The following is a 25086-nucleotide window of genomic DNA, read 5'->3' as shown; positions in this document are numbered from 1 at the left end:
TTTAACTAATCAAAGTTTAAGGGATAGATAATGACTTCATTGATCCCCGGGAGAAAGCAATGATCCCGACGTGATTTGAACACGCAACCTTCTGATCTGGAGTCAGACGCGCTACCATTGCGCCACGAGACCCGCTCGATGCGACTGAATTGCAGGACTGATGTCACAATTTATTAAGCGTACGCCGCTTGAAATATGCCAGCATCCATCCGCTTGAATGACATTGTTGGTATTTGGATTTCGATCAGAATCCCTCTCATCAAACACATAAAGATCGCGGAATAAAATGAAAAATGTCAGATATGTTGGCATTTATTCAGATTTCTATCAAAACGCTGCGCTGATATCACCTCTCACTGCAAAAAAAAAAAAAAGCGTTTTTACAAATGTGACACATTTCAGCAATTCCATCAAATCCAGCTCATGTTAAAAGTGCAAATGTGCTCCAAAAAGGTAGAAAAACAAATAATATTCAGGGCGACGAACAGACATAGAAGCTAAAGTGTTGAGCTCAGAGGAGGTTGCAGGCTCCAGAGGACGGCCTTCTCGGTGGGTTCCTCTGTGAGTCAGCAGATGATGGTTCCCGCGTCTGGGCCTGCTGAGAATTTGAATTTGACAGCCGCCTGAAGAGCGACAGCTGAAACACACCACAATTAGTTACAGTGTGTCTTTTTTTTCTTTTTTGAAATATGTGAGGCTTTTTTAGGTTGACACTGCAGCCACCGTTCACATCGACCCAAATGATACCAAAGCCAAATCATTTTCCTTTGAGGTCATCACCTTCATTTTGGAACCCGACTGGTTCTCGGAGACGACGTCTGCCGTCCCATTGGCAGGTTGAGTGTCACCGAGTGTCGTTTCTTCAGCGACGTTCCCGTTGACTCCCGGGGTTGAGTTGAAAAGCTCCGGTGCTGGGTCGCGCGGCTCCCCGACCGGGACGGGTTCTTCCGACGGCTGGTCAACATTCCGTAGCGTTTCCTCCCATCTCTGCGCCGGCACTCCTCCTGCGTCCTCCTCGCTCTGATCGGACTCCTCTTCTTCATCTTCCGGACCTTCGCTGTCAGTCTGATCAGATTCGTTGGCGAAATCCTAACAAACGTTGTTGTGGAGTAAAGAAAGGAGAGCAGTTGAGGAGCATCTGGCTTTCGGTTGTCAGACAAGGGTGACACTACAACATGCAGGAAGGAGTTAAGACCATTAGAAGACTCAACTAATGTGAGCGGAACTCAAGAACCAACAGAGGAGCAGTTATCGACGCCTATTCAGGAATTGATGGGAAATAACTAGAGGAAGGGATGGAGGTCACTGTCTGACTGTCTGGTTGAAAGAAGAAACCGAGTCCCACCTGCTTTGTGAAGGTGGTCAATCATCCTGCGGCAACAGCGGCATGTGATTCCACATTGAATTTTTATACGACTCAGCGGCATTTATAAAGTGAATGGAAAAAAAACAAAAAAAAACAATTCTCAAATTGACGTGTGAAATCATTTCATCGCCGTCAAGGTGCTGACCGACCAATCAGATTTCAGCTTCCGTGTGTTGTCATGCTAATGCAATGCTATTTGTGCAATAACCAATCGCTGTATTATATATACACTTGAAACCAATTCGATTTCATATTGATTGATGTGCCCTGCTTAGATCAAGCACGATTCCTAATTACACGTATTTGTCAATTATTGTAGTTTGATCAATGTTGATTGTGAAGTGCTGTCAAGGTTTGGAGTTGTTTGAAGGTGACACATTTTTCATTCTATTTGTGTTATTGTTGACCATATTTCTTTGCGGTGGCATTAAAAAGTGGATGAGGGAGGTCTGCTAATGAAAGAGCATTTATTTGAAAAACCAAAAAGAAAACAACCATTTTAGGTGTGTGGAGTCCCAATCAAAGCAGAAGACCAATTTGATGCATGTTCTGCTTATTTCAGGTTGAGATACTGCGGCAGAACATCATCCCAAAAGTCTTCGGCTTCTCCGGCTGCCTGACCTTTGACTCCTGGCCTCCGTTTTCGCTGACTTTTAGGGCTTATCTTTTTGACCTCTTCTTCTTCCTCTTCCTCCTCTTCATCTTCATCCTCACTTTCTTGCTCTTCTTCTTCACTCTCTTCATCACTCTCCTCTTCCCCCTCCTCCTCCTCCTCTTCCTCATTCTGCTCTTCCTCACTCTCTTCCTCTTCACTCTCATCCTCTTCCTCTTCTCCGCTTTCTTCTTCATTTTCCTCCTCCTCCTCCTCCTCCTCCTCCTCCTCCTCTTCCGTTTCACTTTCTGATTCCTCGCTGCTTTCCGCCTTTTCCTCTTCTCCTTCACTTTCCTTCGAATCTTCCTCCTCTTCTTCTTCCTCACTACTATCCTCCTTTTCTTCTTCTTCTTCTTCTTCACCTTCTGATTCTTGCCCTGACTCCTCCTCCGCTTCTTCTGTTTCTTCTTCAACAGCCTTGTCTTTACTCTCTTTTCCTTCATCCTCCGTTTCTTCTTCTTCTTCTTCTTCACTTTCTGATCCTTGCCCTGACTCCTCGTCCGCTTCTTCTGTTTCTTCTTCAACAGCCTTGTCTTTGCTCTCTTTTCCTTCATCCTCCGTTTCTTCTTCTTCTTCACCTTCTGATCCTTGCCCTGACTCCTCCTCCGCTTCTTCTGTTTCTTCTTCAACAGCCTTCTCTTTGCTCTCTTTTCCTTCATCCTCTGTTTCTTTTCCAGCTGTCTCTTCTTCTTCTTCTTCTTCCTCCTCCTCCGCTTCTTCCGTTTGTTCTTCAACAGCCTTCTCTTTGCTCTCTTTTCCTTCACCCTCTGTTTCTTTTCCAGCTGTCTCTTCTTCTTCCTCGTCGTCCTGAGCACTTTCACCTTCTTCCTCCTCGTCTGGCTGAAGAGTGTCACCGTCGTCTTGCTCAGAGGTCTGACTTGCCTCTTGCTCACTTGCGCTTGTTCCCTTCCCAACTCGGTCTTCCTCTTCCTCACCTGGATCCTCCTCCTCCTGCCCGACTGAGTCCTTCGCGCTCGGTCTTCCTGTATTGGTGGAAGGGCTGCTGCTATCAGAAAATGTCACTCTGTCAGCGCTGACAAGATGGCCGCTGTCAGACGGCGACGGCAAAGCGAAGGCCGCCAGCTCCTGCAGCAAGGGAGCAGCAGCTCCAGCCAGCAGATGCAAAGATGATGGCGCTTCTTCGGCGTCTTTGGACTCAGCCTCTTTTTTGTTCCGCTCATCTTTTGATGAGTCCTTGGAGCAGATTTTCTTGGACTTTGCTTTGGCCTCAGGGCGCTGGCCTGGGCCCACTTCACATGCGTCGCTTAAACTGAAGCGTGAACCCTGTTTTGTGACTCGGGTTGCTTTTCTGGTGCATTGTTTTGAAATGGCTTTTTGTTTCTCTCGCTGACTCCCGGTCGTTGCTTTCTTGAAATCTCCCAAGCCCCCTCGAGGCTTCTCAGAAGCCGTCATACGGTTCTCCTTGTTCCGCTCGGTCATCTTTTGAGAGCGAGCGCTTGAGCTCCTCGAGAGCTTGCCGGGCGGCGCTTTGCGAGCAGCCGCAACCTGACGCTTATGCGATAAGGACGTCGAAGAGAACCCGGGCCGCTCCGAGAGCTTTCTATCTTTTAATGGCTCCTCTTTTGGACTCGTTATGGTCTTACCGTGTTTACCCTTCTTCTATCCCGGGAACCAGAGAGAAAGAGGATAGAAAAGAGGCATGCATTAGCGAGTGAGGAAACGCAGGACAGAACAATCATAAAACCTGTCGCTACGAGTCGGGAGCGAGTCGGCTGAAATAAAAGAGAAATCCTCAACAGAACGAAGGATGGAAAAGCTGGCTTATCAAGTGTCATCGGAACACGCGCGAGTTACCTTTTGAAGCGGAGAGAGCGTGAGTGTTTTATCACCAGGATCCATTTTCATCACGTGCGTCTGCCGGAAAGCACAAGGTAAGCCATGAGCGGAAATACAAAAATGTGTCGGCTTTGGTTCTCTCACCATGTTGAGGAAGTCTGCGGTTTCTCCCAAACCTTTCACACTCTCCGTGTCGCTCAGGCTCTCCACAATGTCGTCAGCCTGGCCTGCAAGCGCTTCTAATGATAGGTATTTAGAAAACACGGCGTTAGGAGCACGAAGATTTTTTTTGTTTGTTGGCAAGCCACAACTAGCAACATGCTGCACGTGGACCAGAGATGAAAAGGTACGTCATGTAATCCCGCCGCATCTTTAATGATTAATATCGGGTGTCGGTGAAGAAGATGGAGTGAGGTAGATACCCTTGTTGCCATGTCGATGAGCGCTATGGAGCACCTTTCTGTGGGCCAGTTCTGACGAAGGCAGGTTGCTGTGGCTGGAGGCAGGAGGCTGGAGGTGCTCCGATTTCACCTTGGCTGATGTTCCAGATAGGCCGCCAAACTGCTCCGGTGACTGCTCCTTTGGTGGTGCGGTGGCGTTGAGAAATTCACAACAAGCCCAAGAACTTACAGTCATTGTGTCCAACGCACCCTCTCCCTACGGCGGACACGGGCCGGGTTGGAGGTGTCGCCCGTGTTCCCCAGCAGCTCCACGTAGGGCTTCTCCAGGTAATCCTCAGTCACGTCGTTGTCTTCCAGCAACACTGCGCCGCAGCTCGGGTCTCGGGGTCGCGCCAGCACGACCATGTGACAACCGCCGCACACTGCCTGCGAACGGCAGGCAGGGAATTTGTGAGAGCTTTGCGATGGCGACGCACGTGTGAAGGAGAGCACATACTTCCTGGACGTGGCACTTGATGAAGCGTGGACACAGAGTTGGTTTGAACTGGTTGCTGAAGTTTTCTTCTCCTAGTCCCAGTTTGCCGTTCCTGCCGTCACCGAAGGTGTAAAGGAGACCGCTGTCTGAAAACAGAAGCAACCTTGAAAAACACAGAGAGGCCGGGATGGGATGGAAAGTTTCCAAATAAATCCAAAAATAAAATGCCTATAAAATAAATTCATTTCATTCATAAAAAAAAATGACTGCATATGTGAGTATGACAGAGTGAAATTTAAGCAGCAATTTAATTTTAAAGGGAAACTAATAAAACAAAATTAGAAAATAAATAAATATAGTGTTCCACTTAATATTGCATTCTTTTTGAAAATAAAATATAAATAAAATATTTAATCAACATTTTTGCCTTTTTTATCACGTCGTTAACCAAAACCGATTTGTTTCTGCATTTTCAGCAGTTTTTCAATTCGAGTCCTATTTTTTAATAAAAGAATGCAAATGAACACATTTTCAACTCGGATTCAACGATTAATCCACAAAGTAATGAAGAAACTATTTGATTATCATCATAATGAAATACAACCCTAGTTTCAAATCTTTCAACGTAAGTTTTGGGTTTGGTTCCCATTGAATTGACGCAAACAAAGCTGTCAGTCACCTGTGATGACCGCTGAGTGGTTCTCGCCGCACGCCACTTGACGCACCTGACCTTTCTTAAAATGCTCGACTAGGCGCGGCAGGCGCAATTCAAATATGAACGTCCCGTGGCCCAGTTGACCGAATTGACCCAAGCCAAAGGCATACACGCCATTCTCTGAAAGACAGCAAACAATATTTGGTGCTGGTCTACAAAAGCCAAATCTGGAGTATTTGGTTTTCTTGACCTACCTGTAACAGCTACGGTGTGTCCGCCGCCGCAGGCCACCTGAGTGACCGGCTCGGGCATGCTTTTTACGAGCTGGGGGACTCGATGACGAGACAGCTGCTCTGTCCCCAGGCCCAGTTTACCGCTCTCGCGTTCCCCGAATGTATACAGAGCTCCGTCCGCTAGCGGTCACAAAAATCCATTTCACAAAATGTACACCGATTTTGTGAAATAGCAAACAATGGATATCGAACATATATATCGAACATTTGAAGTTTGCATGCGCCAAATGAATAAATCAGGCAGCTCACCTGTCACATAAGCAGAGTGGTAGTATCCACAGGACACCCATGCAATGGGCTGCCCCGCACTGACCTCCTGTGGCAAGCACGCGTAGCTCTCCTTCCCCAGGCCCACTTGACCCTCCGAGTTGTCCCCCCACATGAACAGCTCGCCGCTCTCTTGAGATGGGGAGAAAAAAAAAAGAACAGCCATGACCATTCACAATTGTATGCTTCTTATCCAGCTGGAGCTGCCATCAACAGCTGACGTGTCACCTCAAGTGTCTCACCAGTGAGCGCAGCTGACGTGTTTGAACCGGCAGCAAGCATTTTGATTGGGCCGTAGGAGTCAAAGAACTTCAGTCGCTGGAATGACGTCCGCTCATTGCAGTCGCCGAGGCCCAGTTGACCTTCGCTGTTGCCACCCGTGGCGTACACGTGCCCCTGAGCTAGAGAGGAAAGACAAACGTGGGAAAAGTGGCCAAAAAGACTTGCGATCACGTGATGCTGACTGACCTGTGCAGATGAGCGTATGGTTTCTTCCACAGGCCACGAGCTGGACCTTCTCTGACTTCAGAGCTGAACACAAAACAAAAAGGATGACATTGGCTCGGTATGCTCACGACAAATGAGTGGTTAAAAGCAAACCTCTGACACAAGTGGGCTTGTTGATGGTCACTTTGGACCCCAGACCGAGTTGTCCCCAATTATTGCTGCCAAACATGAAGAGTTTTCCATTTTCTGTCAAGACACACAATAATAATAAAAAGTCAATTCAACAGAGAATACTCTATTGTAAAAGCTACGGCACAGATGAGCACTTACCAGTTATTAAGGCAGTATGTTCATCCCCACAGGCTATTTTTCGAGGAACATCATTTTTCAGCCAAAATTTACTGGGAACGTTGTCGGCAAATTTACTCTTGCCAAAAGTGAAAACTGCTCCCGTTTCTGCAAGACGATAACAGAGGAGGGGGGTCTCAAATAAATGCAAGACGAAAAGAGCTTCATTTTTTTGAATTGTGACACATTGCGTTCTATTGTATCTGAACATGAAATGTGCGAATGACATTTTTTTGTGACTTTCTTTCAAACGGGAACTTACTCGCTATATTGTACTATTTGGCCGCTCTATGTACACACAACAGCTGAGAGGAATTTGAAGCGAACACGCGTTACAAGAGCAAGAAGGTTTTTTTTCATGATGATGATTATTTACCAGGTATCTCGTCCATCTCCTCCCCTGCCATCTGTGCGCCGCAGCCTGCGGGTGCGGGACTCTAATCCGCTTTGCTCGGCCTCTTGGGCGTGTTTACCCCCTTCTTGTTTGCGACCCGCTAACCCGGAAGTAAACACAACATTGCCTTGGCTACAAACACGTGACCCTTAAAGAGACACGACACGTTTAGAACGTCGTTGCCGGGCAAATGTCTGTGACGTCACGTTCACTTGAAATCAACTTTGTGTGGCCATAAAAGTTGGTTTATACAAGCTCAGGGAGGTTCATTTGATTTCATCAACAATCATGATTGGAAAATGCATTTTCCAAAGAGGTCATGCGAGAATCTAACACACCAACATGTTGAACTATAATTGTTATCATTCACGTGTTCAATGAATTGTATTGTTTTAAATGACTGAAAGTGTCGTGGTTCACTTCCCTCTCACAGCTTTCATATCGTCTTCATGTTTCTTGCTGAAGTATCAAAACAGCAAATTGTATTGACTTTAAAAAAAAATTGAAATGTTATGTTTAAAAAAATGAAATATTTGAACAAACATTTTTCCTACCCTCCGAAGGAAATCGTAACTACAATGGTTCCGCGACAAAAATGAGTATGACACCACGGTAAGGCTTAAAAGGATTTATTGCCAAATATTAAAGTGTGTTGTGGAATAAGGACAGGAACAATGAAGCAATTCATTTGACAAAGTCCTTGTGAGGTCTTAATTGCAGGTCACCCAGCAACGGACGTGTTGGTTCACCTGAGCTGTGCTTTAAGCTCGTTGTTATGCAACCGTACAATTGGAGGAGTGCAGGATAAGCATGACATTGCATTTTACAGTGGCCGGACAATAACTACGCCATACAGTGAAACACATTTCAATCGAAAGAATCACAAAATAGTAAACAGTGACACAGTTCAGTACTCTTCTCCCTCTTCCTCTTCTTCATCCCCGATGGTGTCCGTGCCCACCTCCTCGTAGTCCTTCTCCAGGGCCGCCATGTCTTCTCTGGCCTCGGAGAACTCGCCCTCCTCCATGCCCTCGCCGACGTACCAGTGCACAAAAGCCCTCTTGGCGTACATCAGGTCAAACTTGTGGTCCAGTCGGGCCCATGCCTCGGCGATGGCCGTGGTGTTGCTCAGCATGCACACGGCTCTCTGGACCTTGGCGAGGTCTCCCCCGGGAACTACTGTCGGGGGTTGGTAGTTGATACCCACCTTGAAGCCGGTGGGGCACCAGTCCACAAATTGGATGGTGCGCTTGGTTTTAATGGTGGCGATGGCGGAGTTGACATCTTTGGGCACCACGTCGCCGCGGTACAGCAGGCAGCACGCCATGTACTTGCCGTGGCGAGGGTCGCATTTCACCATCTGATTGGCCGGCTCGAAACAAGCGTTGGTGATCTCGGCGACAGACAGCTGCTCGTGGTAGGCCTTCTCTGCCGAGATGACGGGGGCGTAGGTCGCCAGGGGGAAGTGGATGCGCGGGTAGGGCACCAGGTTGGTCTGAAACTCTGTCAAGTCCACATTCAGAGCGCCGTCGAAGCGCAGCGAGGCGGTGATGGAAGAGACAATCTGACCAATCAATCTGTTGAGGTTGGTGTAGGTGGGACGCTCAATGTCCAGGTTCCTCCGGCAGATGTCGTAGATGGCCTCGTTGTCCACCATGAAAGCGCAGTCCGAGTGCTCCAAGGTGGTGTGCGTGGTCAGAATGGAGTTGTACGGCTCCACGACGGCAGTCGACACCTGAGGAGCCGGATAGATGGCGAACTCCAATTTGGACTTCTTGCCGTAGTCTACCGAGAGACGCTCCATCAGCAGAGATGTAAAGCCAGAACCGGTTCCTCCTCCAAAGGAGTGGAAGATCAGAAAACCTTGCAGTCCGGTGCATTGGTCCGCCTGCCAGGGTGAAGAAAGTCATGAGGCGGAAAACACGATTGGATCCGATTATCCGATGAAGCTCACCAGTTTTCGAACCCTGTCCAGAACCAGGTCAATGATCTCCTTGCCAATGGTGTAGTGACCACGAGCGTAGTTGTTGGCTGCATCTTCCTTTCCTGTGATCAGCTGTTCAGGATGAAAGAGCTGACGGTACGTTCCCGTACGCACTTCATCTACGCAAGTAGGCAAAGATATTTTGGCAAAATTGTAAAAGATTTATGACGTCGGCAAACTGCTGGTTTCTCACCGATGACCGTGGGCTCCAGGTCCACAAAGACCGCCCTGGGAACGTGTTTGCCGGCGCCGGTCTCGCTGAAGAACGTATTGAAGGAGTCATCTCCACCTCCGATGGTCTTGTCACTGGGCATCTGCCCATCCGGCTGAATGCCGTGCTCCAGACAGTACAGCTCCCAGCATGCATTGCCAATCTGGGCCCCGGCCTGGCCGACGTGGACGGAGATACATTCACGCTGCGAAAAGAATGTCGAGAAAGGTCAAGGATTGCCATTCATTCTTTCCTAGGAACGCAATTTAAGAATATGGAATCGGGAATGTTTGTGTTGACCTCACCATGACTCCTGAAGAGATCTTGTTCACCTGAGACGAGAGCTTGGGGATATTGTTGCAAGCAAAAGCGGGACGCTGTTTTATAGTCCGCTATTGCCTGGCAACAAGCAGCCATGTTGTGGCAACCGAAGGGAGCTGCGGAAGCAAACACGGTTGGAGGAGGAGACCAGAAAAGCTCACACAAGTCTGACCTCTTGACAATGGTTGTTGTTAGTAACCAGCAATGAGCGACGGGCGGGCGAGCTGTGCGCTGAAATGCGACACGTCTTCTTGGGTTTCACATCTTGTGCACACCTGCCTTAGTATTCAAGCACGGGTTCAAATACTGCTCCAAGAAGCCATTAAAAGATTTAAGACATAAAATAGAAGTGCCAACTGAAGGAAAAGGAAAAAAAATGACTTGTAAGAATGTTTTTTTTTTTTTTTTACTCCCACATTTTAACATTATTGTTGTGATAACTTGGCACAACAACATTGACTCTCCATGTTTCAGCTACTTCCCGTAGCCATCCTCAGAAGCGTCACAAGATGGTTGTTGCCTCGTGACACTTGTGAGGAAGGCTACAGGAAGTAGCCCAAACATGTAAAACAGGTCCAAACTTTTCCCTGTTTGACTAAAAGACCCATTTGAAATAGTACATTCAAGAAGACAGTAGGAACCTCCACAAACAATCAGAAAAATGATGTGAAAGCGCAAGCTAGTATGAGCTAGCATCATGAAGCCCCCTAAGAAATGTCCAAAATTGTTGTTTTGTCACATTACAGAGATTTTTGAACACCATGTTGCTGGTGGCCAAACAACTTAAGATCTCAATCCATCAAGATCTCAACTGTGGTTGACTTCCCCGCTCTCAGATGACAATGGAGAAAAATAGGATTGAATTTCACAAGGTTCCATCGGACTTGATGAGAGCGCCACTTCCATATTGGGTGACACTCACTCTTATCGGTACCTCAAAGTCCCAAAGTAAACAGATGGTGTGCACCGGAAGCAGAAGCTGTTTGCCTTAGTGCCAATTTGCATGTTTGACTTGACTCGTGCCTTCCGAGGTCGCCTAGTAACAGGCGCCATTCGACTTCCCTGGTTACTTTTGATTGATTTACGCAGCGCAGGGATGAGGAGCGCTAGTCCCACGAGATCCAACCTTTCTGGTTCAAATAATCAGCTCACCTGATTTGAATCAGGTGCCTTGTTAGCAGGAAGACTTGGAATGAAATCAAACACATTGAACTTGATTTTGTTTTGCATTGTGTTACTTTAGTCAATTTTCCATACCATTTGTAATAATCACTCGACACGACGGAACAGGCTTCATCAATCTTTAATGATAATGGAGGTTTTCCACCTGACTGAACATTGGCCAAAAACCTACGTGTCCTTCAAAAAAAAGAAAAGATAATACATGAAAGCGGCAATACTGACATCAAACCAAAGACGAAATATCAAAAGTTGGAGATTTGCTTTTTTCCATTATTCAGTGAAATCCACAAGTGAATTTTTACGAGACGTTCAAAGTCTGCCACGGACACACTCAATAACTCGCCGTCTCGTTCGCCTGTTACCAATATTTATGTTTGAATTCAACACAAATGATGATAAAAGAATAGGATCTTCCGTGTTTCAAGACTTTCATATTAGATGCGTTCAGTTGGCTTTCATCTTGAATGAGACACCATTTTCAGAATTGATGTTTGAATTTCAAATAGTGAGCAAGGGGGCTTGAACTTCAAAGCTTCTGCGTGAAATTCTCAGGGAAGACACCTTTGGTTGAAATATCTTGGTTTTGAATCCAGAGCGATTCCTGCACGCCCAGGAGCCAGCCGTCGTCCTACGAAGGAAGGCACACGTCGACAAATATTAGAACCGCCACGTTCGGGTGTCCTACGAGCCAATCCGGAGGGACATCACTGACTTGCTCGTCCGGGTTGTCGAAAGCTACAACCAGCACGATGTCTCCCACGTTGAGCTCCAGCTCGTCCCCGTCAGTGGCAGCATATTCGTGGATGGCTTTGACCTGGAGCGGGACGATTGAGTCAGCAAACAAAAAGTCACGTGGGATCAATGTGACGGCTCACCTTGTACAGGAAGTCAGGAGGGAGCTTGTAGTCTGAGCTATTGGATTCAGAAACCTGACAGGAAAGTATTTGGGAGGGCATATGAGACAAGTTGCTCTAGTGAAGAAAAAAAAAAAATTAACAGATGAAAACATGACCAGTTTAGCAACACGCTGCTTGTTTTTTTTTTTTTTTGCGTTTAAAAATATTGCTTGAGCCATCTTGTAGCATATTGCTACCAAGGGATTATGTTGACTGGAAGCTTGCTGATGACAAGATGGCGCCAAAACACTGCTTTTGTCTACATAAAACTCAAATGACTTTGTTCCTCAGATGGCGGCTAAGCACTACTTTTGTCCAAATGACAATTCTCAACTCAAGTAGTTCCTGGGCACCAAGATGTCACAAAAGAGTGCAAAAGCAATATTTTTTTTCACGTTGGCTTCGGCACAAAAAAAAGATGAAGCTGGGAACGCGTGACTTTGGATCATTGAATTCCAGGCTGTGTTTTATCCTGAAGCCCAATGTGAGGTGACCCCGTCTCATGAGGTCCTACCTGGACTTGTTCATCATGGGCCCAGCCCCCCTGACCTACGGCGGCACCGTCATAGGACCAAGCGGGCTCAGCGTACAACTCGGCTCCCCGGTGGGAGCCTCCGTCATGAATGTCCCATCCACCCTCAACCTGCTCTTGGGGCTCCGCCTCATCCTTGGCAACAGCCTGGTCATGCAACGGGGGTCGAAGGTCGTGGAAGGTTCGCAAGCAAGAGACGGAAGGATGTTGGCGGGAGGCGTTTAGTAGGTGAGTTGTGACGAGCGTCCACACATGCGGGAGAGGAGAAAGCAACTTTGAGCGAGAAGCTTAGGTGCCTTTAAAGTCCAAAAGAAGGGAGACCGTTCTTACCCACGAGTCCCAAGATGGCGCCTTCAAGCAGCAGTAAAGACAAATGCATGATCTTAATGAGGCGGTTCGATGACATCACGCTTGCGGGGGTGGCTAACAAAATACAAACTCATCATCACTGTCCTTAAATACGATGTCTATAATATCCTACTTTACTTGAGCATTTATTCATCTTGTTACTTTTGTTCCTGCTGACATGTACCTACATTTATTCCAATAATAATAATAATGTAAACAAAATAAAAAAGAATCAGGTTTTATCAATAAAATGATACTACTTTAAAAACAACGCCTGCAGCACCTCTCTTGTCTTTTTGGCACCTGCTATTCCATCAGTGGCCTGTTGATGGTCTCAAAATTGCGGTCAGATTCCCTAGAGGTGAAGCAAGGGGGGTGGCGGCGAGGGCAGTGGCCCCTTCTGAAATATGCTTAGACCGCCCCAGGCCAGATACTTAACTTTTGGGGATTTTCTGGGAATTATTTCCAAGATTTCCAGTCATCCCATGTAGAGATCATATCATAAATCTTGATTAGCGTTTTCTGAAGAATTTTTGGTGTTTGTAAAATATTATTTTTGTTTTGCGGTGATATCCTCGGCCCTCTTAAGGAAAACATCCCAGCGCAAAAGAGCAAGTAAATAAGAGCTGATTTCACATTGGCATCTGGCATATGGGGCTTTTATTCCTTCATGTTCCACAGTAACCTAAACCTACCTGGAGAAGTGGACATGTGACGGGCTGTATAACATCCCAATCCAGCAGGTTGACCCATGCGGAGGGCTCACACTGCTTTACACACACACGGGCACATACGGGGGCGCACACAAGGGTTAGGGTGGGATACTAAACATCTGCCACACTACGTGGGTTTCGTCCAAGCGTCAGCTGACCTGCGTTGTGGACTCTGGGTTAATGTCAGACGTGTTGTCATCAAGCGGTTCATCGTGCTGCCGAGGCCGGCTGGGCAGCGGGCTGGGCCTCTTCCAAACACGCACAAGCACAAACGTCAGCCCACAGCGGCAACATTTAAGTTGGGGTCGTGGTTAGTCAAAGCATGTTAAAAGAAATGATGGGATGCTGCACCATGAGGTCCAAGTACAATGAGGGATTTTTTTATTTTTTTTTGTTACCGTCGGTGGCGAGCTGGCTGCCTGGCTGTGGTTGGCTTCCTCGCTGCAAGACACAAAAGGAGAGCAGTGACACAAAGGTACAACACGTTCCTGCAAAATGACATCACACTGTCACAAATGAGCACAACTGCATCATGGAAGGAAAAAAAAAAACACTACTTCTTGGGTAGCCGCAGTAATGTTAGTCGTTTTTCGCAGAGGATAAAGAATATCCGCATATTTTCTGTGTTTGAAAATGATTTTTTTGTGTTGAAGCAAGCACACTTTCATTCAAGACAAAGTTCATTCCAAGTGTAATTCTTTGTGTTTTCTGCTTAGTTCAGCAGTTGTGTCATTCCCAAACACGCCATGCAGCAGGTTACCTCTTTGCCTGGTCGCCTGCCTTGGCAGCTGCACCATCATTTCTACAGTAAGGCGTGAGTGAGGGACATTACTCTCCGACTCGACATGTTAGCGTGATGGCCTCTAAAGTCGGAGGGACTTACTTGAGCTGCCTCTGCTCTTCAAGTTTGGTCATGATGTCATTCAGGTTTTGACTCAGCTGAGGGAGAACAAGGAAGAAGGATGAAGAGGTTGTCATCCACTCAAAGTTGGAAACCTTACCTTGCTCATCTCTTTGTGGAACTTTTCTTGATGATTCGCCAGATTCTGGAATGTGTTAACATAGACGCCAACACGGCTAACACACACACAAACAAATAAACACACCAGACAGGTTGAATGGTAAGCGAGTGAGGTGAAACAATAACTTCATTCATGTCTTTCCATTTTCCTTTCTTTTTTTGCATGGAAGAGATGAACCCATTGAGTGCCAGCCCAGTTAAAATGGATGTTCCACGTCTATATATAGACGTCAATGGCAATGAACGAGTTCATGTCATTTCAATTCATTTCATTTCCACATGAAAACGGACTTGAGGTTTCAGCATTCACATATTTCACCTGTCCCACAGCACTGGAAGCTGGTCTTGTAATTCCACGTTGAGCTCTTCGAAAATCTTTTGCGAGCGACCCAGCTCTTCCTCGGCCTACGTGCACAAAAACAATGATCCAAACTCAATTTCATCCAATGACGCACACAACGCTCCATGCATATAATAATAATCATATTAATCGTGTGTTGCACCTAAAAATGCCCCACCAAAATGGAGCCACTTCAGGCACTTGCACATCAACTCACAGGCAGTGACATGATGAATTGAGTTTGAATTTAGGCTCCTTCATCACCTGGTTGTAGGAGAGGTTAGTCTGAGCCACCTGGTGGGCTGAGATCAAACCCTGAGCCCAGCTTGGTGCCGCCATCTCCAACAGGGCCGCGGGCTGGCCACGCAACGCACACCGTGCAGGGAAAGGGAGGGAGGGGTCGAGGGGCAAGAGTGACGAGCGGGAGGAAGCAAAAGTCAACGAGGAACGAGACAAAAACGTCAATCTTGCCAAAGGACTGCAATGGTGTTAGTGAGCTTTTTGATGACAAGCAACATTTCACACGCAGCCAACAACGGCACATAAAACGATCCAGAAATGAGAAGATTTGAGCAATTGATGCCTCAAAGATGTGAGGAAGCTTCTCATCCCAGCTGGATGTATCCCTTTCTCGTAAAAGGCAGTTACCTTCGCCATCTTGGCCTCATCCTTTTTCTTGCCTTTCTGTAAGGAGGCAAAGTGGTGCCTAGCGCTGTCAAAGTCCACCATCTTGCGGTCTCGCTTTGCAATGCGAGCCTGAAGGGGAGTGAGTGAGTGAGTGGGCCAGTCCGTTAGAAAGTCAACTCACCACTTGCTCATTTAGAATCCAAGGATGTGTACATTTATTATTTGGAAAATTGTCACATTTAAATACCTTGATCTCAGGGAACTGAGCCAGGTATGAATCAACAGAGAGCATCGAGTTGTCTGTGATGTTCTGATGAAAGTCCAACCACTGAGTGTCTGTGTCCTACAAAACACACACACAGCATAGAAGTTTTGAGATTTGTCAGCTCCTTTAAACTTCTGCAAACGAGTGTCTTTGTTTCCCGGTGGTTTCTTTAGATCGAAATTCTGGTTACTACATTCTGAAGCAATCTAGGTTTTACCTCCAAGTTATTGTCCAACTCCTTCTCGATCATCTCCTTCAGCAGGAAGGATACGAACGAGCATGCGGTTAAAGCAAAGAAAGTGACAACTGAGTGAAATAAAAGTCAGGTGACGCTCAAGAGAAAAAGCCGGGGAAGTTTAAGATTGGCTTCGGAGGGTGGCTCAGGTCAAAGGGCAGGATCTCACCTCCACCATGGCGTCCATCTCCTCTTTGCCGAACCACTCGGGCTCGTACATGTCGGCCAGGCAGTCCTGCAGTCTTCGCGATGCCTCGTGCAAAGCTGAAAAATGTCAGAGAACGGGGTTTAACATGATAGCCGAGCTAACCTGTGCTAGCTAACGTCGCTGTTACCCAACATTAGTTGCAGATCTTTATTCAATCAACAGCTTTTACTTTTTTTTTTTTTACAAAACCAACAATCAATACACCCTCACTTCAAAAGCAAAAGCTTAAAGATGCTTGTTTAGGGCTGACATGACAGCCAAGCTAACATGTGCTAGCTAACTTCGCTATTACCCAACATTAATTGCAGATCGTTATTCAGTCAACGCCACTTTATTTATTTATTTATTTTTCAAACAAAAATGATCAATCCACCCTCACTTAAAAAACATATTGCAAGTTTTGGGTGAGGAATTAGCATTTGAACATGAAAAGCTCAAAGCTCCAAAAGTGGATTGAAGGCTCCTTTAAGTAGAGTATAGCAAACACCAGCTTACTCAAGTGACATTGCTGTTTTGTGTGTTCAGATACTTTTACCCAAGTATGATATTCCGATACAATCAAGAGATACTCTGGCTTACTCTTGACTGCGGTACTGTACGCTTTCATATCCTTCTGCAGCTTGGTGCCTTCTCCCTGAAAGTGAGAAAGGTCAAAGAGCGACAGAGAAGTGAAACACAAATATGCTAGTATGTACGAAAACGTGTGGGTAAGGACCATCTGCTTGTTGAAGTTGGCCACCATCTCCTCAAACACGACATCTCTGGTCTCATCCGCTTTGCCGAGTTTCTGTAAAACCTGAAAAGCACAGCGGCGGAGACAGATTGTTTTAGAATTTGCATTGCTTGACCGCTGGCCACCACGTAGCGCCGCCCCTGCCTCAGAGCTGTGAGTTAGGCACACAAACCCATATTTGGTTGCTATCAGCTAACGTTGCAATTTGTTTTCGTTAACCGGCCACAAATTGACACAAATTGTCAGTACATAGAATTTTTTTGTCTCCACTAATTTGTTTCCATCTATATATGTCACGGAATTGAATCAGTCTTGAATACTGATTGCGAATCCTTCTGCCATTACTGTCACACACCTGATGCCTTTTTAAAAATCACCTTTGACCTTAAGATAAAGCCAGATGTGGCTATGTCCACAGTCCGAGCAAGCCACAAGGAGCCTGTCAGGGACTTCCCCACAGCCGGCTCATATTTCGTCCTCTCACGCCACCGTGGGGATTGACATTGGTACTGCATATCCAATCCATTTTTTTTCTCTTTTCCTTACTGGGTGCATCATTTCTAAAAATGCACTTTGACCTTGACAGGCAAACTTCATTTCACCTCTTCCGCTTTCGAATGCACGTTCTCTAACGAGGTGCCCAACAGCGGCATTCAAAAGAGGTGTTTGATCCATAAATGGGTCAATTCATGTGGATTCGAATGGCTATTCAATAGTCTTGTTAATCATGATTTTAACACCAGTCTGAATCCTCAAACAGGAAGTGGCCATTGTGTTATTGGCAGGCAGGTCACAGCAGAAATAAAGCGAGACTGTACGAGTCACAGAAAGACATACAAGTGCAAATGTATGCCCTTGGAAATGTAAAAAGAAGAATAAAAATGATCATTGTCCTTCAACCAGAAATTTCACCCAAAAGGTCCATTTTGTTTGAAGCTCAGAAGCAACTAGATAAACAACTGTTTACACTGCAGGACAAGTTAGAGTTTTCCAGTGAAGCTAACAAGCACATTTTGGAAACGTGGGTGTAAGCCAGAGTTTCCGAAGAAAGCCCACACAAGAACATGCAAACTCCGCACATGCAGGAAGGTTGGCGTTTGGGAGTCAAAGCACGGTGCTAGCTCACTCTCAAAAAGCAATCATCAGGAGCTTGTGTATGTGCGGGTTCTATGCCTCACGCATGACCGCAATGCGGCCGTGTTCAATTTCAAAAGCCAAAAATACACACAGACACTTTGTGGTTATAAGAGAAACAGGGAAGCAGGGTTGGGGGGGGGCTATTCATAGTCGTGCATCTCCCCCCTCGGCCTCCTTCATATTGGGACTACAGCGAGGACAGAGGGACAGGTGTGTAGCCAAGTCACGTGACTCATCTTGGAGAGGTTGAGAAGCAACAGGCCAAAGACTTGATGTTTTTTATTAGGCCAACGCGCAGGCTGGCAGGCAGGCAGGCAGACCCATGAGCAATGAGGGCTTTTGTGTCTGCAAGGCGATGCCAGGCAACAGACAGCTGCAGTCCAAGCCCCTCCGACCCACTCAGTTACCCAAAACCACAGCCGGACGCCAACACGGACAAGTCTTTGACCTTCCTCATCACGGCCTGCAAAAGCGGCTTTCTCTCATCTTACTAAACATGATTTTTTTTTTCTTCCACTTAACACTCAGTCTTTGTTTTGGAGTTGAAACCAGTCAAGTCACACTTATCATTTTGTATTGTAAAGCCAAGCCACATCTATCTATCTATCTATCTATCTATCTATCTATCTATCTATCTATCTATCTATCTATCTATCTATCTATCTATCTATCTATCTATCTATCTATCTATCTATCTATCTATCTATCGATCGATCAATCGCTAGCTGTCTAGCTAGCTAGTTAGCTACCATCTACTGCTTTGAATTCTACATTTTAAAGTTGAAGGCATTTTAAGGGTACTGCCCCGTTTTCAACGTTTGTCATTTTCCCCAGATTTCTTTTGTTAAATTCTGAGCTGAAGGGCTAAGTCAATAAATTGGACTTAAATTGACATGAAAAGTGTCTTTTTCCTTGTGTCCTCCCTCACTCATCTGCTGAGCGTGAAGTAGTAGCACTTGTCTCCCTCTACTGGAGAGAAGCAACACTGCAGCGCTTTTTTTGTTGTTTGTTTTCCATAAGGGGTTACAAGGAATAAGTGCACAAATGTACCTGGACTGTATATCACAAACGCGTTTTGAAACTAGCCAATGAGTAGACTGATTTGATGCACGTGATTCACCTGACTAATTGAAATGGAATATTTGAAATGAGGATAGGGAGAGGGGTCATGGCAAATGAGTGAAAGCTTGTTGTTTTTTCTCATACCTTCTCTTGCGCTCTGCTCAACCTCTTCTGGACCGTGATAGCCAGTTTCCCGGCGGTGACCCCCTTGCCACTGTTCCCAGTCTCGGCCATGACTCTCTCTCACTCTCTGTCTGTCTGTCTGTCTTGTCTGTCTGCGTGCGTTGTGGGCTGAGGCGGTACCAACTCAGTACCGAGCGACAAGTGTCTCTCCCGTCGATACAAAGTGTGCGTAAAAGCCACCGGACGCCAAATTAGCTCGTTGCGCGTAACTTTAATCCCGTTGGATCTTCTTAAAGGAGCAGCGCTTGACTTAATCCGGATTGTGTGCAAATCCACGAGAAGAGTGGAGCTAAAAAGTAAGTGGTCGTGGAACCGAACAGAGCGCTTCTGCTCTGCTAATTCATGAAGACTTGCGCTCTAAATGTGGACCTATTGGGTTTCCTCCTCATCTTGCTCTTAAAGGCGCAGCACTGTTGGTATTATTAGGCGACACCTGGCGTGAGCGGCTTTCCGATCCGTGCACGATGCTTGTTTTGTGCACGCGCACTTTTCCAGTCAAACCAGACGAAGCATCACCACTAGGTGGCAGCAACGCAAGAATGCCTTCATTTAAAAGGGATTTATTTGCACAACAATAAATACTTTCTCCCACCACAACTTCTTGTTGACTTTTTGCGAACAGGAAAATCTTAAATACATAGCAAATCGTCATTGTTACGAACAAAGAGAAACTGTTGCATATCACCGGAAACACAACCCTTAAAAGTATACGGAACAAAAATGTAAATGCAGCAATTTTGCAGTAAACTCGAACAACGCGTCTGTCAAATACAGTCAACAAATCTGTCTTCGTGAGCATTTTGGCAAAGTAGAAGTGCTCACTAAGTTGAAGAGTATTTGCGAGAAATATCTCTTTTGTGCACATCGAGAAAGAAGAAGAAAAAAGCTTGAAATTCAGATGGTAGCAAAAAGTCTTGTTTCTATTTTTCTTCAGTGTAGTTAGTGTGCAACGTTTCATTTCAGTAGGAAATCATTCTTGATTACATTTCATGTGGATTTTTTTTTTTTTATCGTATTCACTGTTCTATTTATGACCAGGACCAGTTGACAGCCATGATCCTGAAGTCACTCTGTCGGATTCTTCTTTTTCATCTCTCACGCAGCTTAGCAGCGATCCATCACGTCTCGTCTTTTTCCCAGTTGTTGTCCTCACCTGGAGGCTGCTGCGGTCACGCCCAGTGGGTGGAAGTGGCCCGAGTCCAACAGCATCCTCCCCAGCCAGTGTAAAAGCTCAGCGTACCAATGGACCCCATCACCACGGTAACCGCTGCTGCCAGCCCAGCTGTGCATGAGCCTGAGTGGCCAGAAGGCCCGGTGAGCCAAAGAATGCCCTTCCACCACCGCATAGCAGGATGCCACCACCCCGTCCACCACCAGGGTCCCCTGCGCCGTCAGAGGAGCGAAAGCCCCCCTCCTCTCCGTCACCGTGACCCCCGTGATGCGGGAAAGGGTTCCGTCGGCCGCCGCCACGCACTGGCCCGGCCGGGCATCGCAAGCGTACACCGTCCTCAGGGAGCCGGGGGTGGGCGACGCCCCCTCTGAGCAGTTGCCTTGAGACACAAACAGCAAGTGGGCGGCGGTCAGAGAAAGCCGCGCCCCATTTTTGGTCTTCAGGGTGTAGAAGAGCTTGTGTGCCGCCGGGTCGCGGTCCAGGAAGGTCAGGACTTGGCTGTACACCAGTTGGCCGCCAGACAAGGTCAGGACAGGCTCGCCGGGGCGCAGGTCACGGATGAACTTCTGGAGGCCCTTTTGCACAGTGACCAAAGCGTCGCCCGGGAAACAACCTCCGGACCTGGCTGCCACCGAGTGCTCTGAAAGACAGCAAGAGGCAAATATGGCTGCTTGTCAGCATTATTTTATTTGTTGCCTTAATTTAGCATTTCCCTCTTGAAATTGGTTATAAACAATGGATCTATTCATGTTTTAGTTATTTGGATTGATTTATCTCATTAAGCAACTTGTGTACAGTAAAAAAAAGAAATAAACTAGTCAAAACACAATTTTATTAAACAAAGTAATTGATTAGTAGTAGTAGTTAATTGTACATAAAACAATTTGTGATTCATCATTTTAAATAAATCCTTCTTCAATTTTGCTTTTAAGTGGACATACAAACTGAAAACCCTGGAAAAGATTTGCATTGTCATTTAAGATGCTGGAGCGCCCTCTGTTGGTTGTACAAAGACTACGCACTGTATTAGTTTTTTTTTTAGTATTATCTATTTATTCTATTTTTATTTTAACACACAATGATATCATATTTTTTATTGATTAAAAAAAAAAATTCAAACCCGACTTTAATTCCTATGTACTAGGAAAGAGGCCGGTCCGACCCTCGATCTGATCTCAATTAAAGGGACAAAAGAGAAGCCGAGAGGATACCAACTTGATTGGTTGCCCTTGCAATCAGGTCAAGGACTGCATCCTCGCAACCCGATCTGGGAGGAAAAAAAGAGAAACAAGGAGGAAAAGAGGGAAAGAAAAGGAAAATCTCAGTTACTACTTTACAGACTGTCATGTACTTGCTTGGCCTTTGAGTGCTGTGTCTGCTTCTGCAAGCTTGCGTCTCACGCACGCACGCACGCACACACACACACACACACACACACACACACACACACACACACACACACACACACACACACACACACAGAGTGGAGTTAGTTTAGCAAGGTTGCAGCAGCAGCGGCATCATCATAGAGAGGCTAGTGGGATGGAGTAAGGGAAGGAGGCAGGAGATGAACGTGCAGAGGAGTTGGTGAGCTGAGATGGTGAAAGCAGGACAGGACAGAATTGAACAGGATAGGACAGGACAGGACAGGACAGAGGAAGCAGCGGTCCAGCTTGTCATGTGTTGTCTGACCTTGGCACGTGTTTTAGGCCCTGGGCTTGAAGTGACATAACATTCATTGTGTTCTGAAAGTGACAACCTTGACAGAGGCCACTTCTTCACCGTTCTGATTTACAGCACTAGTCTTCAAATATAAAACAGCCAAACCTAATAAATAAAGCCATCGAGTGATTTGGACCACAGACAGCAAAGTAGCAGCACCCTTAGCTCAGACTGCGCATCCGTCCAAAAATGGACGAGGGTTGACCCCGAACCTCACCTGACTTGACACTGCAGTGGATGTGAGCCTTGGACTCGTAGTAGACCCAGTCGAAGCCCGCCTCCACCGCCAGTCGTGCCAACATGGCGTACTTGTTCCTATCCCGGTCCGAGGTGGTGATGTCCACAGCCCGCCCCTCGTAGTGGAGCGACTCTTCCGAGTGGTGGCCGTCTTCGTCCCAGCCCTCGGTGACCCGCAGCCTCACCCCGGGCCAAAGGTTCATCACGGAGATGGCCAGAGAGTTCAACTTGTCCTTGCAGCGCTAAGGCACGCACACACACACACAAACACACTTTAGATATTTGCCATATGCGACCAAATACACACTGCAATGTTCAAACTACGGGCCGGGGGCCCATTTGCGGCCCGTTGTTTCTTTCTAACGGCCCACTTTTTTTTTTTTTTCAAAGAGGGGATGTTGAGAATGAATTTGCAGCCTGTCTGATTGGCTCAGCTCCCCATCCAAAGTTGCACACGTTTGCTATGAAAAAATAAAAGTTTACGGTTGGGCTTGATTGGCACTCAATAAAGTTGTGAACTTGCACTTTATGATTGACGTTTTTGTAGGCGCTGTGTGAACCTCAGCTGTTCGGTTAAGCAAACACAAGGTGAGAGGGCCTATTGAGTGCCCCCCTTGGCTTTGCCCCACTCGGAAGGCTGCTAATAAAGTTGTCGTCTGAAGCCTTCGTCTGGCCGGCCGGCCGGCCGCCGCTTGCCAACACCTTGACCCGATTGTTCACGCCAGGAACAACAAGGTCCATTTCCTCTAAGGCTTCAAGACAGTTTGCTGTTAAAGCAGAAAACGCTCCGATTGAGCTTGACCTTAATACTCATGTTGCCATGTAAACACGGCGTACGAGATTAACAAATGCCTCGGACAGGGGTGTCCAAATCAAAGCCCGGGGGTCATTTGCGGGCCACTGTTGATTTTTTTTTTTTTTTTGCCGCACGTGGCAGATACTAATATGAACTTTTTCCATTTTCTATGATCTTTTCTATACAAAGACTTCATCATAATGCGCATCTGTCAAACACGGACGCCTTTAATTCCAGATTGTGAAAAGGACATCTGATACTGGTATTGACTGGTATTTTTCATTTTCACGGTGGTCCCATCTCAGCACACCCTTGTGTAACAATTGTCAAAAATAAAAATTCACAAATAGGCAAATGTGGTCCAATGTTTCCACATGTTGCTGATACTTGAAATACAGCGCAGTACAAGTGCATTTTACTTCAAACAGATCATGTCTGTCTGTATGTTGACACAAACAATTTCGTTAGCAACACCTCAAATGTGAAAGAGTGGGATTAAAGCCAACGGAAGATGAGAATAGCCACAGTTGCCTTTTCACAGGTCGCGTGTATTCAAACATTGCTGTTTTCTCTATGCGGTCAAACGTTTATAAATTAGACGCTCCATTTAGCACACACGCACAGCGGTTTGGTGGCTGGCTGCACAAACATTGCACGCGCAATCTTTGCGCACCTTTTTTTTTCTCTGATCAGTGCGTGAACGATGTCAAATGTGTTGCCACGTTCTTCTCTGCGGTGATAACATGGATTTGACCGCACTCAAGTTACAAACGTCATTTAGTGAGTGGAGGGAACAGGAGCTTGTGTATGTGCAGCGGCACGCAGGAAAAGCGAATAAAAAAAAGGCAAGAGGTGAAAAATTCACTTTCATTACGGCTTCAAAGTGTCCAAGTGCGCTCGCTATTTCGGTCCGCTCCGCTCCGGTCCGAGCGCGCTGAGAAAACAAGCTAAAAGTAACACAGAACAGTCAAAGACAAACAGGCAGGCTGTGTGCTGCGTACTGGAGCTCATAAATTACGCGGACGCGCTTTAAAATAGGATACAGACGAAAATCACTCCGTGGAATTCCAACTCAAATTGCGCTGCTTGCTAAAAGGACGCAGTCGCATTTTTTATTTTGATTTTTTTCTCTCGGGAATATGGGGGCCAATAAACAAACCGAAGCTAAACGCGGACGGCCACTTTTATTACAGGCAATAATCCTTGCACGTGTTGGTTGGAGAGAGAGAGAGAGAGAGAGAGAGGAAGGGAAAGAAAGTGGAGTGTAAAAAAAACGATACATAGAAAACCGGAAGCCATATAGGTGAACTATTTATTACCTCACGGCAGAAACATGATATATTATTATACGAGACAAATGAAGTGCGCGCAACAGTGACGATTTTTTTCAAGGCATTTTCCAATTGCTGGCCTGGCCGCGGGACCTTTCGCGACCGTGCAAAGACACAACAACGCGCTCTCTCGGCCTTGAGTCAACAAAGAATGTGAAGAAGAAGAGAAAAAAAAGAAGATAAGGCGTCTCAAGACTGGTCAAAGTGCACCATGCACCAAAGTGACATGCAGCTTGGAAAGCGTGACAATATTCGGGACGGAGATGCGTCGCGTCGCCTCGCCTCGCCTCGCCTCGCGTCGTGTCTCACCTGCGTCATCATGCGGTCTGCACCTGTGTTCTCCTCATCCTTGAAGATGATGTCGGGGTTGTAGTTGGGCGTGAGCTCCCTGAAGCGCTCCGAGTTGCGGCTGATTTTGCCTTCGTATCTCCCGCTGGCCCCTAACGTCTTCTCGGCCACGTTGGGGCTGAACTGCTTATAGGCGAGCGGTGCCAACTTCCGCGGCGAGCGCCTCTTGCCGTAGCCTCGACCCGGCCCGCAGCCCCCGCAGCCCGGCGTCAGGAGCAAGGCGCACCCGGCGAGAACCGCGAGCAGCCTCGGGAGAAGCATTCCAGCCCGGGGCGATGGCCTCCCACCACCCGCCCGGGCAGGGCAGGGCAGGGCAGGGCAGGTGGTCAGAGGGTCGAATGCTCGAACTCGCTTCTTCAGAGCGGCGGTAAACGAGCAAGACGCCCCC

The 25086-nt window shown here is 46.8% G+C and overlaps 4 protein-coding genes and 1 non-coding gene across 14 annotated transcripts; all 5 read right to left on the bottom strand.

Moving 5' to 3' along the window:
* Positions 1–60: 60 nt before the first annotated feature.
* Positions 61–132, bottom strand: trnaw-cca (transfer RNA tryptophan (anticodon CCA)). Its single transcript has one exon. It is a non-coding gene; the product is annotated as a tRNA-Trp (tRNA).
* A 178-nt stretch (positions 133–310) lies between these two features.
* On the bottom strand, positions 311–7206 carry rpgrb (retinitis pigmentosa GTPase regulator b). Of its 2 annotated transcripts, XM_085906971.1 has the most exons (15): positions 7078–7206; positions 6684–6809; positions 6507–6599; positions 6375–6437; positions 6149–6307; positions 5889–6038; positions 5601–5759; positions 5371–5526; positions 4713–4837; positions 4466–4642; positions 4238–4394; positions 3960–4054; positions 3834–3893; positions 781–3638; positions 311–637 (listed from the first exon to the last, which is right to left on the bottom strand). In XM_085906971.1, the coding sequence occupies exons 1-14, from the start codon at positions 7106–7108 to the stop codon at positions 1920–1922; spliced, it is 3270 nt and encodes a 1089-aa protein (XP_085763097.1). In that variant the 5' UTR covers positions 7109–7206; the 3' UTR covers positions 311–637; positions 781–1919. The 2 variants fall into 2 exon arrangements, with proteins under 2 accessions (XP_085763097.1, XP_085763105.1); XM_085906979.1 differs by lacking the exons at positions 6684–6809; positions 7078–7206 and having other exon boundaries at positions 6514–6594.
* A 529-nt stretch (positions 7207–7735) lies between these two features.
* On the bottom strand, positions 7736–10722 carry LOC147063035 (tubulin alpha-1A chain-like). Its single transcript, XM_085906986.1, has 5 exons — positions 10534–10722; positions 9596–9727; positions 9273–9495; positions 9050–9198; positions 7736–8983 (listed from the first exon to the last, which is right to left on the bottom strand). Exons 2-5 carry the CDS (start codon positions 9596–9598, stop codon positions 8003–8005), a joined length of 1356 nt encoding a protein of 451 aa, XP_085763112.1. The 5' UTR covers positions 9599–9727; positions 10534–10722; the 3' UTR covers positions 7736–8002.
* Positions 10723–10906: 184 nt separating this feature from the next.
* On the bottom strand, positions 10907–19462 carry bin1b (bridging integrator 1b). 9 transcript variants are annotated; one of them, XM_085909957.1, is made up of 19 exons: positions 19055–19462; positions 16694–16774; positions 16558–16612; positions 15940–16034; positions 15518–15613; positions 15292–15399; positions 14908–15000; positions 14623–14708; positions 14284–14359; positions 14166–14221; positions 14043–14084; positions 13681–13723; positions 13441–13530; positions 13265–13339; positions 12552–12572; positions 12204–12368; positions 11669–11722; positions 11506–11607; positions 10907–11421 (listed from the first exon to the last, which is right to left on the bottom strand). In XM_085909957.1, the coding sequence occupies exons 1-19, from the start codon at positions 19142–19144 to the stop codon at positions 11320–11322; spliced, it is 1530 nt and encodes a 509-aa protein (XP_085766083.1). In that variant the 5' UTR covers positions 19145–19462; the 3' UTR covers positions 10907–11319. The 9 variants fall into 9 exon arrangements, with proteins under 9 accessions (XP_085766083.1, XP_085766093.1, XP_085766104.1 ...); XM_085909967.1 differs by lacking the exon at positions 12552–12572; XM_085909978.1 differs by lacking the exon at positions 12552–12572 and having other exon boundaries at positions 13265–13336.
* A 222-nt stretch (positions 19463–19684) lies between these two features.
* Positions 19685–24959, bottom strand: LOC147063033 (indian hedgehog B protein-like). The gene is made up of 3 exons (XM_085910819.1): positions 24660–24959; positions 22204–22465; positions 19685–20904 (listed from the first exon to the last, which is right to left on the bottom strand). Exons 1-3 carry the CDS (start codon positions 24957–24959, stop codon positions 20243–20245), a joined length of 1224 nt encoding a protein of 407 aa, XP_085766945.1. The 3' UTR covers positions 19685–20242.
* Positions 24960–25086: the final 127 nt, after the last annotated feature.

Source organism: Syngnathus leptorhynchus, chromosome 1 (assembly GCF_054491065.1).
Source record: "Syngnathus leptorhynchus isolate UIUO chromosome 1, UIUO_Slep, whole genome shotgun sequence".
Classification (NCBI taxonomy): Eukaryota; Metazoa; Chordata; class Actinopteri; order Syngnathiformes; family Syngnathidae; genus Syngnathus; species Syngnathus leptorhynchus.
This window is presented reverse-complemented; position numbering and strand designations above follow the sequence as displayed.